At 36.1% G+C, this 14,897-nt stretch overlaps 1 protein-coding gene across 1 annotated transcript; it reads right to left on the reverse strand.

Annotated features, from left to right (window-relative positions):
- Positions 1-5,671: 5,671 nt before the first annotated feature.
- LOC122650462 (transcription factor FER-LIKE IRON DEFICIENCY-INDUCED TRANSCRIPTION FACTOR-like) lies at positions 5,672-6,905 on the reverse strand. Its single transcript, XM_043843877.1, has 4 exons — positions 6,420-6,905; positions 6,129-6,329; positions 5,869-6,042; positions 5,672-5,777 (listed from the first exon to the last, which is right to left on the reverse strand). The coding sequence occupies exons 1-4, from the start codon at positions 6,903-6,905 to the stop codon at positions 5,673-5,675; spliced, it is 966 nt and encodes a 321-aa protein (XP_043699812.1). The 3' UTR covers position 5,672.
- Between the last annotated feature and the right edge of the window lie 7,992 nt (positions 6,906-14,897).

Consider the following 14,897-nt stretch of genomic DNA (forward strand, 5'->3'; position numbering starts at 1 on the left):
CCCCAATCTCGGACAGGCCCAAGTGAGGGAATCTTAGAACCCAAATACAACACCACCCCCACTATTGAAAACACTCCCTCTGAGGGCTCAAGAAAGAAACAGCCAATGCCCCATCAGTTGCTCGATAGGAGGCCAAGATACCCCCTCAACTTCCGAACTAATAATCGATTCTTAGAAGACCTTCTTCCTTCGAGAGTGAGGCCAGAACATATATAGCATGTAGAGGCTTATTAGCCTAAAATCAATGGGTTGGACATGATTTGATAAGTTACGTTGCAGAGGCTTATTGGCTTAAAATCATTAGGTGATGATGGATTACAGACCTTCGAAGTTCAAAGCAAGAGCTATAACAATGTGGTTGAGACCTTATGCAGTGACTTGTTATAAAAAACCAAAAAATTGTGCCTATGTTCACCACATTGTTTCCAATTAATGGCCAGAAATATTGATAAAATCTTGTCAAGAAGCTGTCTAGTTTTGGGGCTTTATTCTCTATGATAGAAAAACGGAACTAGATCCTCTATAGCATGGCAGGATGTTCGGCGCACATTGGATGGCCCTACTGCCTGGGCACGCAGACCCATACATTGAGGCAGTGTATGTGTCTACGTGCCAGGGCAACAGGGCCATCCGATGTGCACGGGACACCCTGCCGCGTCACAGAGGAGCCCTATACATTGAAAAACATGGTTTAAAAAAAAGTAGATTCCCTCCAATCACTTGAAAGAACTATAACCCACTAAACTCACTGAACACTGCAGCTCTCCCCTCTATTTTGCTTCACCTATACTTTCAAGTAACTGAGAAAGGTTGCGTCCAGGTCTTGGTTGTTTGTATGAGCCACTTTGGGATGGCTTCTTGTATGATTGTAATATCTGCTATTGGAATTTTTCAAAATAATAGATGTGGGATTTTAGTCCCACATCGGTTACGGAGAAGTGTTTCCTTTGGCTTATATATGATTGTGAGCTATTATCACATGTTATGTTTGGAAAAGATTGTACGGTACACTTGCGAGCAAGGACGGTGACCGTTCGAGAGCAATGTGGCGCTTTGATGGCGCACTTTGCACTTCGTAAAAAAAATCTCTGATAGTTCAAGTGATTACTGTTTCTGCAACCAGTAATCTGTCCAGCCTGATTTATCTTGGGAGGCAGGTTTGCTGCAACCCTTTGCAGGAATAGGAGGGTGCAAATACTGTCTTAAGGACAGAACGACCTCGTTCGACTCAGGCCATCTTTCTGTCCTCTTCTTTTTTATTCCAGTTTTCTAACATCTGCCATATAGAAGAGGGCTTAGCTAGGATATTGGGACAAAATTTTCTTGCAAGGGTAGCAGGAATTTTCTTGCTGCCCATAATCGCATGCATCGGAAAAGAAAAATCACCTTCCCCTATGGGTTTGCAAATACTTCCTTAGGTTTTAGTATTTTGCAAAATACCCCTTTTAATTAGATCGGGATTACATTTTGGCATTTACGATAGAGAATTTCTATTGTGGTTTGTAGGAAACTTTTCCTAGGATACAGTGCTCACATGTACCATCCCATCCATTTGCGGATTCTTTCACATGCCTTCTCACAAAAAGTGAGAGCCCTACACCATCTCTTGTGTTAAACCCACTATCTACTAGGTGTTAGACATTTTCCAATGACGATGTGTGGGCTTGATTAATTATTGGATCGATCATTGATGGGAATCAAGAAATACAAGGGTTGGCGTGGCTTGCTACTTATTTTATTGAGATGGACCGGACCGGCCTGGCCCATTGTGAAAGTAAGTTAGGGTTTGGGGAATATTATAAATACTAATGATGAGGCGTCCCTGTAGTCACTATTCTCTTTTCTCTTTTCTCTTTTCTCCACAAGAAAGGGAGCTCTGTGAGAGTCTAGGAGACTATGGAAGATCCCCATTGTGATTATCCAAGACTATTCGAGGATTCGCAACCATACTTTATCGGATCATTATTGTTCTTCGGGGTTTTCTTAATTGTTCTTCATCAGCATACATGGTGAAAGTTACACATCTCCCTCATATTTATTTATTTGTTTCACTGTATTCTAGTTATTCATACAGAGATCTGGGTTGAGGTTTTGATGAAACCCAACGTATTTCTAACACTAGGATCTGAATCCTCTACTTCCGCCTGCCTAGTACTGTCGTGAACCCCACACATAGCAAGGCGGTATTTTCGCCGCTCTGCTGTGTCTAGGGCGTACACGGCAGTACAAACAGGCAGAAGTAGAGGATCTCGATTCCTATCTACTATACGTAACCAGATCTTTCCATTCACTCCAATTAGTACTCACGGTTTTGTGGGAAACCCTCTCTTTTTAAAAGGGTTTTTTTTTCTTCACTATCTATAAAGAAGTATAACATTTCACTATTTGTCACATGGCAGAACATTATGGGTTGGTCAATGTGATAGAGGATCAAACAAGTATCTCATTGATACAATTTCAACTTCAAATTAGTCGAGGAAGTTGTTAAAATTACAAAAAAAATGTCAGTTTGTATTTTATATTCATCTCCATTTGATGGTATTTTTTATTAAAATTTGACCATTAAGATGTATGTGAGGTCCTTTATCACATGGAGTAATAACTCATGTATTGCCAAGTGTCAAATAGTGAAGCATTATAGTTCACTTGAAATAGTGACGCAAGGACCCTTTATTAAATATATCAAACCTTAGAAAAGGTATTGATCGAAAACAAAATAGTGAGCAAGCTGATCTTTAACTTTAGCTGCTCGTACTTGTTAACCAATTAGATCCATGATCCATGAAAAAAAATGAGTCCTAGTATTCTTATTATGAGATTCATCAGTTAATAAGCGAATCAGAACCGTTGACTAGTCTGTGGGGCCAACTCAAAATATGGGTGTATTATAAATTAGGGAAAAATATCTCTGTCCGGGAGTGTGGTCAACGCCAGTACTCCCATGAGTCTATCTCTCTCTTCCCCATGTGAAAAGACATCTCTGCTCCCTTATTTTAAGGAGGAGAGAGATAGACACATGAAAGTGCTAGCGTATGCCATACTCCCGGACAGAAAACTGCTTCCCAATAAATTAATATGAGTCAATCAATCATAAATTTACCCACCATGGTATGTGGGTGAGGGTGAGCTGAGTCACCAGCAGAGAGACATGAAGGGGAATAATGGCACCAAACATGAGGTTCCTCAAACGCAGAGCGCAAGATGAAGATGGTCCCATTGGGGTCCCATTGGAGTATTATATATATATTTAAAAAAACTTATCATGCAAAGAACTAAGAAGAAGAAAATACATATAAATAATAACATTAAGAAATAAGGCTAAGGATCGTAGTAGATGGTCCCCATGGGTATCAACCATTCAACCATATCAAAATCCAGATCCGACACCCACTGATCAGACCGGCCCAATCCTCATCTGGGTTTCAATTACTACTATACTATGCACAGTATACTTAGTAGCAGTTATTTTAGAAAACGAGAACCTAAACTAATGTTGTAGAAAAGAATAAAAATCGCAAACAACAATCACATAATACACAATGATTTACATGGTTCGATAAGATTGATAGCGTCCATGGTGGGATGAGGTCTACTTTACTCTCAGTAGAGAATAAGTTATGGCCACTTGACCTCACCTCTCTCTCTCAAATTACATAGAAAACTATCTCATTACAAAATTGTAGCGAAACCGTGCATAGGCACTACAACCTCTTAACGGCCCTTTGGAATTAGACCAAAAATGCATGCGTTGGAAGACAAGACACTGTACCCCCAACATTATTCTTTCTGGACATTCAATTCCAACCCCTATGACCTTAATTAAGGCCTAAACTTTAGAAAATTAAAACCTAAAACGATGTAGGAAACAAATGGAAATCATAAATAAACAACGGTTTCGAAGGCAAAGTATCAGTACTGCCTTGAAACTGAACCATGGGCAAGGAGACAGCGACATATCTCCACGATATGGCGATGACACCTTTCAACAAATCCTTGTTGTTCATGTGTGTGAGGGCAAGACACACGATGGGAGATACCCAGTTGGTTGAAACAGGAGGGAAGAAAACAATATTCTTCCCCCCAATCAGTTTGAATAGCCTTAAGTTTATCCAGAAAAATGACATTTGACCAGAGATTTGAATTGATGAAAATCCAGATCCACCACCTATTGTGCAGACCCAATCCACATATGGGTTTCAATTATTATTTCTATTCATAGTATACTTAGTAGCAGTTATTGTAGAAATCGAAAATCTAAAATGTTACAGAAAAGAATGAAAATTGCAAACAACAATCACATAATACACAATGATTTACGTGGTTCAATGAGATTGATAAGGTCCACGGTGATATGAGATCTGCTTCACTACCAATGGAGAATAGGTTACGGCTGCTTGTCCTCACCTCTCTCTCAAATTACAGAGAAAAGTATCTCACTACAAAAATATAGTGAAACCATGCATAGGCACTACAGCCTCTTAAAGGCCTGGTTCGACAAGATTGCCTATGTCCACAGTGAGATGAGATCATCTGCTTCTTCACTATCAATGGAGATAGGGTTATAACTATTCGTCCTCTCACCTATCTCAATTGATTTAAAAAAATAGAACCCTCACTACAAATATATAGCAAAACCTTTTCAGTCCTTCCGGCCTCTCAACGACCCTTCAACTCAGCCCACTAATACAAGCCATAGAGTACAAGACACCGTACCCCAAACATAAACATCTCACTCTATATTCTGAAAATGAAAAGCATATATATAAAATCTCCTAACTTCAATTCATAATAGAATAGAATATAGTGTTATGGGCAGCTCTCCTTTGGCCCTGTGCCTGTTGCAAATATTTCCTTCCTCCCCCAACTCTCAATTTTCTATTCCAATTAGGTAGAAAATAATACTGCAACTGGGGTGACTTCCAAGTTGGTCTCCCCCGGGACCACCCATCACCACCACCGGAGCCGGCTGGTTACTTCAATTTCTTTCCTTCTCCTCCTCATCAAATAATAAATATTAAAGACATTAATCAAATCTATATACCATCTATGAACCATTATTGAGGTAAAGTCTTTATTGACAATCACTTCTCACTTGCAACTCTTTTGCTATCAACTTTACATCATAGCATCTTACGACACATATTATAGTAAAAATTAGAATGAATAACTTTTCTTAGATTCTCTGGCTTTTGAACATCTATAGGTAGTAAGTATACAAATTAATAATAGATTTAACAAAAAAAAGTAAGGTGATGCTTTCAAAGGTCATGGTCAGATTAGGGTTTTTTTTTTTTTTTTTTTTTTTTTTTGGTTGCTTGAGTCCCCATTACCTCAAACATTGTGGTTAGCATGGATTCCCCTCTCTAGTTTCAAGTGTCATTACACATATACAATAGTTTATATAGAAAATTAATTAACCACTGCAACAAATTAAGATTTAAGACCCATAACCCTCAACTTAGGGTCTAGACTCTAGATCTTAATTACTAATATTAATTCATCTTTCTTCTTCTCCTCATGAACATCCAACAAAGCTATATATTGCTACAGAACAGAGAGACACAGAGACAACCATTTTAAAAAAAAAACTAAAAAAAAAAAAAAAGAATAATCTTGATCACCAATCTTCAATCTTGAAGGACTTCTCTGTTGGCATTTTCTCGACAGAACAGTCAAGGAGCTACTGGTGTCTTAAACTCAAAACCCTGGTTGAGTAGTGCTCCTGTCACCCATATCTTTAAAGTTGACATATTCATCTCCTCCCCAGAATCTCTCACCTGTTATATGTTTAATATTCCATTATCAGAAAAAAAATAGAGAAAGAGAGAGAGAGAGAGATGAATTACCCATGAAATGAAAAGGGCTTACATTGAGAGTAAATGTTAGCACCAATCTCTCACAAACAGTGCTGAAATTGGAGTTTTGAACATCAAAACAAGTCAGAGACTCAAGAGCCTTGTGAAGAGCCACAGCTACTCCTTCTCCTTTGATAGAAGCTAACCTAACATAGTAACCTCTCTCCTCCACTTGAAACACATCCATCTAAATATATTCTTACCAATCAGAACAACAAGAAAGCTTTCTTTTTTAGGGTTTCAATATAGATATAGATATATATAGATATATACCTGCACTATCTTCCTGCAACTTGGATGTTTCTTGTCAACTGCTTGGATCTTCTTTGGTTTATCCACAAGGTCTTGAAGTCTCTCTACTCCTCCTTTTAAAGATGATTCCAAACCTGCAATCTCAGCTTTTAGCTTCTTAGCTTCTGACTGCAACTCCTGCACATATAACACTGCATCTCCCACTATTGAAGCTTTGTCCATCTACATTAAAAGACAAGTTAATCACATAGAGACTTCTAACTACAAATGGAAAATAGAAGAAATTAGCCAAATCAAAAATTCATAATACACCTTAGTTATGTTAGGAACCAAGGAACGCAATGCATAGAGCTTCTCCTTCATCCGGCCTCTCCTTCGCCTTTCGGATATCAAAGTTCTCGATCGATCGACGGTTCCCCTTTTCGTCGGTGTAGTTGTGGTTGCCGATGAATCATCTTCGTCGTTATCGTTCTCATCATCATCATCATCATCTCTTAACTCTATGTCTCCACTAAATGCTGGTAATGAATTGAAGGTAGAGTTAGGGTTTGAGTTGTTGAGAGAACTAAAATCAAACATATCTCCAGGCATAGTTGGAACAAATTGGTTATCAACCAATCCACTATTGAACATAAGTTCTCCTCCATCATAATTTGGATTGAAATTATGGATCGGCTCTTCAGCATTTTCTCCTCTAATTAGATCAATCAAATGATCATAATTGCTTTCATTGATAAAACTTTGAAAACCAAAGCTGCTAACTTGCTCATTAAAAGCTTGGAATGCTTGAGGATCCATTACTTTGTGTCTGTCTCTCTTTCTCTCCTTCTCCTTCTCCTCCTTTTTTATGGCGCCCATAGATGGGATGGTAAGAACTTATACTCATATATATATTAAGTAAAAATTAATAAAGGGTGAACATGTCTTTCTTAAATTAAATAAAATACATAGAGGGTTAACATTATAAGGCTTTTCTTGCTGTGTGAACAGAACCAAAAATGTAGGTTACCTAGGTTGTGACTTATTAGTTGTTGATATCCTATCCAAAAAAAAAAAAAAAAACAGATTAAAGTTGTCAAATACTTAAATGACCCTTACAAAAAAAAATTAAAAGGTCTTGTCAATAACTTTTTTTCTTCTCAATTAAGAAAAAATGTTTTTTTTTCCCGATAGAAGGATTTGTTGAGAGTTTTTCTTTACCACGCGATGAAAGTTTACCAAACCATCCTAGGGTTCACAAACCCTTATAGAGTTTTAATATATTTCTCAAAATACCCTCTCGCACATTGACTTAAGAAAAAATCAGTCTATATAATTAAAGGGTGGTGATTCAATTGGGAGTTTTTTTCATGACCTGGTGTGTTACCTTACGTTTGGTAACAGAAGGTATCCATGCCATTGAAGGATAGAGTGGAACATGAAATAGATTCTAATCCAATGTTAAAAGAGAGTCTCCTCACACCAAGGTATCTTTATTGAATTAAAATTCATAATTATATTGAAAGTGGCCTAGAAGACCACACAAATTTTTTTTTTTTGGTGGGGTTAAAAGGGGACCACAAATTTAAATAAAATAAAATCAAAACTTTAACTAAAGGAGGTGGTGCTATATAAAAAAAATATTAACTATGGTCACAATTTCTAATTACAAAAATATTTTTTTAAAGGAACCAGTTTCGTTACAAAGTGCACTGATAACCTCTAATACTTGTTAAACTTATAAATATTTTAAGACTTTCTAGAAAAATTAGTGGTTATAGCGAGGTAGGAGTTGAGTAGGCTATGGGATGAAAGGTTTTACAAATATAAAAAATTAAAATAAAAAAAATACAGTAGGTTTCTTAATTAAAAAACATTACATTAGAGAATATTCCCTAGAAATATACGTATTTTCTTCCAATACAACTTATTTACAAAGTATTATACTTAATAACTATTTATTATCAAAAAATACTAATTATAATTAGTTGAAAGAATAAAAAATGACTCTAGGTATCTTATCAAAAAACCAAAAATACTTCTAATACCTTGAGACTTGTAGTTAATTGAGAATGGCCGGTCAAGAACATCATCGGTAATTACAATATTATTTAATCAAGCAATATATAGGGAAGAAAAGTTAATAGGGTGTGGAGATGAGAATTCTTGTGAACTAACATATGAAAACTAGTAATAAACTATCCAATAGCAAATATGAAATAAGATAATAATAATAAAAATAAGGGAAAAGAATGCTGCTTGATCGAGTGGATCCTATGTCAAGATATAGGAATGCATAAAATTACCATCCTACCCTTTATGGAATTAAAATTTCTATCCGTATTGATGCCTCTGCTTGCTCTCTCATTGGCCATTTGACCCTGTACTGGTGCAGAGGCTACAGGACCAGATTGTGATCTCTTGCCTTAATAATAAATAGAAATTTTTTATTCTTTCTTAAACAACCTTCTCTCTTTCCAAGTGGGGGTCCACTAGATGGCTGACCCTGTGGTCCCCTAAACATTTTCCAAATAAATAAAATTAATAGTAACTTCCAATAGCTACTACCTGATAGTTACTTCAATACATAATTATTTCAAAATGCTTTGCAATATTATCGCTTATTAGAATAATTTTCATTTTTTTCATGTTCAGTAAATGAACTAATACTCCTTTTAAATAGAGGACAAAAGTTATTAGGGTACTGGGTTGACAATTATTCAGCCCTTGTTCTCCTAGTTTTCAACTTATTTTCAGTTTAGTTTACTCTGAATGCCACAAATCTCATGATATTTGTACCTAGTCATTTTTACCCCTTATACATTTGCAATAAAAAAATAAAAAAAAAGCGTATCCAGTGCATGAGGGTCCCACCACTGCAGGGTTTGGGGAGGGTCATAATGTACACAGCCTTACCCTTGTGAACTCGTGACCAATTAATCACAAAGGAATAACCTTATCGTTGCACCAAGGCCCGCCCTCTATACATTTGCAATAGAAGATTCTAAACATAAGGGTACAATAGAAGAAAAAATTTCTCCTTCAATTGTTCATAAAGGCCGTACCCAGTGCACATGGCTCCCCGGTTTAAAAGGGTCTGGGGAGGATCAAATATACGTAGCCTTAGCCCTGTTACTAGAGAGGCTGTTTCCTGAACTTGGACCCGTGACCAAGCGTTCAGCAAATGAGTACTTGACCAATGCGCCAAGCACGGCCTTCTTCAATTGATCATCTACCCCTCTTTCATTCTTCTCACTACTCCTTTAGAGAAAATTCAACTATAGCATTGACAAAACCAAAAAAAAAAATGTCACTATCTCATGGCATATCCAATCAATTCAATTTGGACTCTCTCTCTCTCCCCACAGTGGCTTAACCCACAATGGAGTTTCCATATGTGGAGAACAGGTTCATAATAGAGCTCATTAGTTTTAGTTATTAGGTTTGTATTTCTTGGTTTAAGTTCTATGTGTTCATTGTTTAATGTTCAAAACTCTACGGTTTCAAGGTTTCCCTAGATAAATTTTCCAATGATTTCACTGAAGAAGAAGAAGAAGGATTAAAATTGTTCCAAATGAATGGTCTAAATCTGTCTGTGACAGAATGTACTGCGAAGAATTATTATGACACTAATCACAACCCTAATCAAAATTTGTTAAAAACATATTTTCATTTTTTTTTAATAAATTACATATACCTCCCCTGTAATTTGGTCCAATTATAAGTAACCCCCTGTGTTCTGAATAGAAGAGCTGGAGAAATATGAAATCACTACTTGACTATGGGAATTGGATCAACATAAGGAAGTTGATAAGATTCTTGGTTGGTGTGTGGCAATAACTTAATTAATTGTTAATTCTTCTCCTACCCTGCAAAAGTATAGTTATAATTTTATATATATATATTAAATACGTGTATTTTAATTTTATAAATGTACAATGGCATTATACATGCTACTACATAATACATGTTTCTGTTTTATCATACCATTTGTATAAATACTTTAGTTTGCTGACTTTAATTGATAATAAAACCAAAAAAGAGAGGAAAGTCAAATGTTAACAAAAAGAGAAACCATCTCCCACTTGGCTCATTAGCTAAAGATGCAAGCAAATGAATGTAAGAAGCCATTACCAATTAGTATTAGTACAAGAAGTAAGACCTTTTACTTCTTAAAAGGGATATTAAGAAGTTTTTCTATTTCTTAGAAATACATACATAGAGGAGAGTTGGTGTAGAATGGTGCTTATATAAGCCTATATACGTATGAGTCTGACATCCACATTTCCTATCTCATGCTGGGTTGTATCAGGCCAAGGTTAGCCCAGTCTAGTCCATTGTCCAAACTTCGCTTTAGGCCTTAAAAGTCAAAACCTCGGACCCAGTCGACCATTCCTCGCGCAACAAGTGGCCATATTATTATTAATTTAAGGATATAAATCATGCAAAAAACCTTCCAACCATTTCTGTGGAATTTATCATCACATTTCGGTCATCATCAATAAAAGAATAACTTAGGCTCTGATTGGTTGCAAAAGAAAAAGAATTGGCAAAAGTTTTCATTCACGGCCATCCTGCATTAAATGTAGTTGAAATAAAAGCCCCTGCACCCCCCTTGTTTGATGGAGTTGATGGGAGAATCTCCTCTGTACGAATACCTTATCTAATCTATCTAAAACTCTTATTATATTTGAAAAATATATATTTCAATGTAAAATTTATTCTTTTTTTTTCTTTAGTAGAACGTAATGTAAAATTTATTCTACTTTTCAAATCAAAAGAATATGATTACAAAGTAAATTATCGATATTGGTTATTTTGTGAAAATTAAAGTGGAAATTTTGAAATCATTATCTTAGATGATTGATATAATTAACTACAAAACATATCAATATTGGTTGTTAAATTTTAATGTGATTTGTAATCAAATTCTTTTGATTTGAGAAGTAGAATAATATTTACATTGAAATGTATGTTTTTCAAATATGATAAGAGTTTTAAGTAGACTAGATAAAAATGATTACAAAACTTTATTTTTTTTCAAAAGTAATTTTAATTCCCTTCATTTCCTTTTACTTGCAACCAAACATGGCTTTAGTTTTTTTTTTTTTTCTTTATGGGTGGGGTTATCTACCTAAAGAAAAAGTTGAATGGCCAAATTTCCTAACAAAGTACTCTATCTTTCACATTAAACAAAGAAAGAGGGGATTGATATCAAGAAAACAAATTATTTATGTAGGAATTTTAGGTTTGAAATAAATAAAGGATCCCCCCTAATCAATCAGGATGAGACACTTGTCCTTTGTGAGTGGGATATTAGATGGTCCACACCATTAATTTGGCTTAATTAACACATCTTAGCAGAACTCATTGAGCAGGTAAGTCCCCTTTTCAAGTTTATTCAGATTAATAACAAAGACTTTTATTTTTCTGATTTTTGTTTTTTCTGCCTATATGTTTTAGTGCACGGTATCGGAACGGGAATCGATCAACTTAGATATTGATACAGTATCAGATCGGTATTGGCATGGATCAGCCGTATCGGATAAATTTACCCTGATCCTCCTTTAAAAAAATAATTTTAACCATTTTATCCTATAGTGTGTCACCGATATGATATCGACACGATATCAAGATCGACAAGATGCAAAACTTGTACGGATCGCCCAATACTGGCAATCCGATACCGTTACTTAGGACCATGAGGAAGATGGAAGGAAACCGGCCTACACTCTCTTCTTTGTGTTTCATTCTCTTGCATCGTCAGCTTTCCTTTCCCTTGAAAGCTTCAACTAAAAACCTCTTTTTTTTTGGTACTATAATTATTTCGGTTTTCTCGTTCAGAGAGACTGAGAGTGAGAGAATACCCAGAGGGCTTCAGAACAACAACTGAAGTGTGGAGTGATAAACTGGGGCTCAACGTTTAAACTTCTCCAAAAAGCTTTCCTAAAACTCCGAAAAGAAATGGTGGGAAAAGCCTAATGGTGGTCCTAATGATAATTAAGTAATAATATAATCAGGGGAATAGATACTGGAACTCTGGAAGAGCGTGAATGGACACAGAAGTACGCGTGGGGTGACGTCTGACCCGGTGATGCTGACACGTGCTTTTACTTTCTCATTTACCATTGTATTGAGTGTATGACAACCCTGGTCTTGTGAAACACATGATCATGTCATCCCCCCCTCCCTCACCTCACCATTTGTTGTCACGACGCAGGCATGGTTCAAGGGATCGGTTTTGGATCACCCGAATCGGTATCAGGTAAGGGTGAAACAAGCCCAGGTTGGGTCGGGTTTTTTACAACCCTAGCTCAACCCTGAGTCCTCTTAGCTCTGCTCAAGCTCAACCCCGCCTTAGGTCAAACTGACATATCTCAGCCCAGGCCCAACCCTATCGGGTTCAGTCCAGTGTAGCCCAGCCCTGATTGACTCTCATCGGGCAGGGCTGGGCCAGGTTGGCCTTGAATTGTATTGCCCTACCTTTTTTTTCCGTTTATGTCATCTTATGAATTAAAAAAATGAGATACATGTGATTGGGTATTGATTTGTTTCACACTCAATTCTATTAGACTTTTAGATTTAAAAAACTTAGACTAATCTTAAAATTATAAATATTTTAGTTCAAAAGATAATTAGATGCTAAACAAAAATTGCAAAATGTAAACAATAAATTATAAAGCATAATCTAACACAAGTTCGGATCAGACTGGGCTTAGCCTGAGGCCTTAACCCTGGCCCAGCTTTGACCCAATGCCCAAAAATTTCAACCCTAACTTACCCTTAGGGTTGAAAAATCCAACCCAGACCCTGTTCGGGCTCAGGGTGGGCCAAGGCAGGCTCGGACCGATAGGGCCAAACTTAAACCCCTAGTATCAGGCATATCAATACAAATTAAGGGTAAAAAGGTAAAAACAAAACTTGGTTTTTTTTTTAAAGAAAACCAAGGGTTGATCAGTCTGATTTGGATCGATACAGGCCAATCCATATCGATATTGGCTGAGATTGATCTTGTACCTAATACCAATTACTAAAACCGTGGATACAAATATCCAGCCGTTGAAGATCCGCTACAAATTACTATGGCCTCTCCCCGCTAGGTTGTCAAATGGACGGGTTCGATCTGGTTTAGATTGATTTAATTTGATATTTGGTCAAATCAAAAGTTGATAATGTGTTGTTTGGTTTGGTTCGGTTTGGATCTAATTGGTCTGGGTTTTTTATTGATATTTTTTAACTTCGTTATTGACTTGTTATGTCTTCAGTTTCGATTTTTCATAAATAAAGATAGGAGGATTATAATCCCAAAGACATGTTATTTTTCAAAATGTGACAAAGCATTTATTCTACAACGTGGACAATTGATATTTCCATTCCGATCATTGGATAGAGAGGGAATGACCTTGATTTACATGTCAAATTTCAAAGTCCATTTCATGATTTCAATCAAAATGCCCTCTTTTGTATTGCAATCATCTCATATTCTCATGTATGTCCATGCATGTATTCCAATACTCAAAACATTATTATGCATTCTCCCAACTTTGTGCGGAAACAAATGGTTTAGATTAAAAAAATGTAGGATGGATGACTCGGATTTGTCTTGTAATTTTCAGAAGCATTACTTTCCATTGTTGCCTAGAAAAATATAGAAGTTTTATCAGATCTTTTTTCCCTATTTTTTATTGGTTATTCAGTTTCGGTAGGTTTAATGATCGGCCGGTTTCGATTTGTACCGATTTCTACAAACCCAAAACCAAAGCCGACCAATAAGTCATTCGATTCAATTTTTTGGTCGGGTGGGTATTTTGGGTTGAGGTTCCATTTTGACACCCCTTTTCCCTGTCATTGCTCAAAGTAGTATATGGAATCGGGGGAGGATCGGCCTCCACCAGTTCTAGAATCGATTTGAAGTTGGCCAAGATGGGCTTAAACTTAAAAAATTAGAATGGATAAGAAGCAAAGATCTCCCAAAATCTATGAGTTTTTTTTTTTTTTTTTTTTTTTTTTTTTTTTAAATTGAATTAAATAAATTTAGGAATCTTGCTATAAGAGATAAATTTAATTGATTTTTTACTATTTTATTGACAAGAAATAAGAAACAATGTCAAAAAATAAAGATCAAATATGACACCACAATGATTCAAAAGAGAATTCACATAATCGGAAGGAATCAAGATTGGATGCCACCATAATTTGAATTGGGCAATTGACTTGATCCAATTCCGACTACTTGAACCATGCATGTTCCGTGTTTCCTTCGTACACATATTCGAGAACTTTTCCATTAAGACCTAGAAAATTTTCACTATATGGATTAATGATTTGACAGTTTGAAGTTAGATGAATGGATATACCTTGAATGTTCAGATCTATCAAATTTAATGACTTATCTCAACCAAATAATCAATCATGTTTAGAATTTTTCTTGATTTTTCAATAGTTTCTATCAAATTCACATCCATAGACTTTTCAATCATTTATTTGAACCTTATAATGACATTTGAAGATATGAGATTGGTTTGGAATATACCAAAAAACAAATTGGTTTGGAATTGTAACCATAGTAATATTTAAGGGTGTCAATAAGGCGGTTTGCTTTTTTCGGTTTCGGTGTGAGTTTCAGGGAAACCAAAGCGAACCAATAAGGATTTTTCGGCTTTGGTTCAGTTTGTGATATTGGTTTCAATTCGATCGGTTCAGTTTGAAAAGCAGGTATAAGCTGAGTTTGGGTAGGAATTAGGTAGAGTTTTAGGGTTTGGGGGTTGGTTTTAGTGTTCAGTTCGATCCTATCGGGGCGGGCCAATTGGT

This window comes from Telopea speciosissima, chromosome 2, assembly GCF_018873765.1.
Source record: "Telopea speciosissima isolate NSW1024214 ecotype Mountain lineage chromosome 2, Tspe_v1, whole genome shotgun sequence".
NCBI lineage: Eukaryota > Viridiplantae > Streptophyta > Magnoliopsida > Proteales > Proteaceae > Telopea > Telopea speciosissima.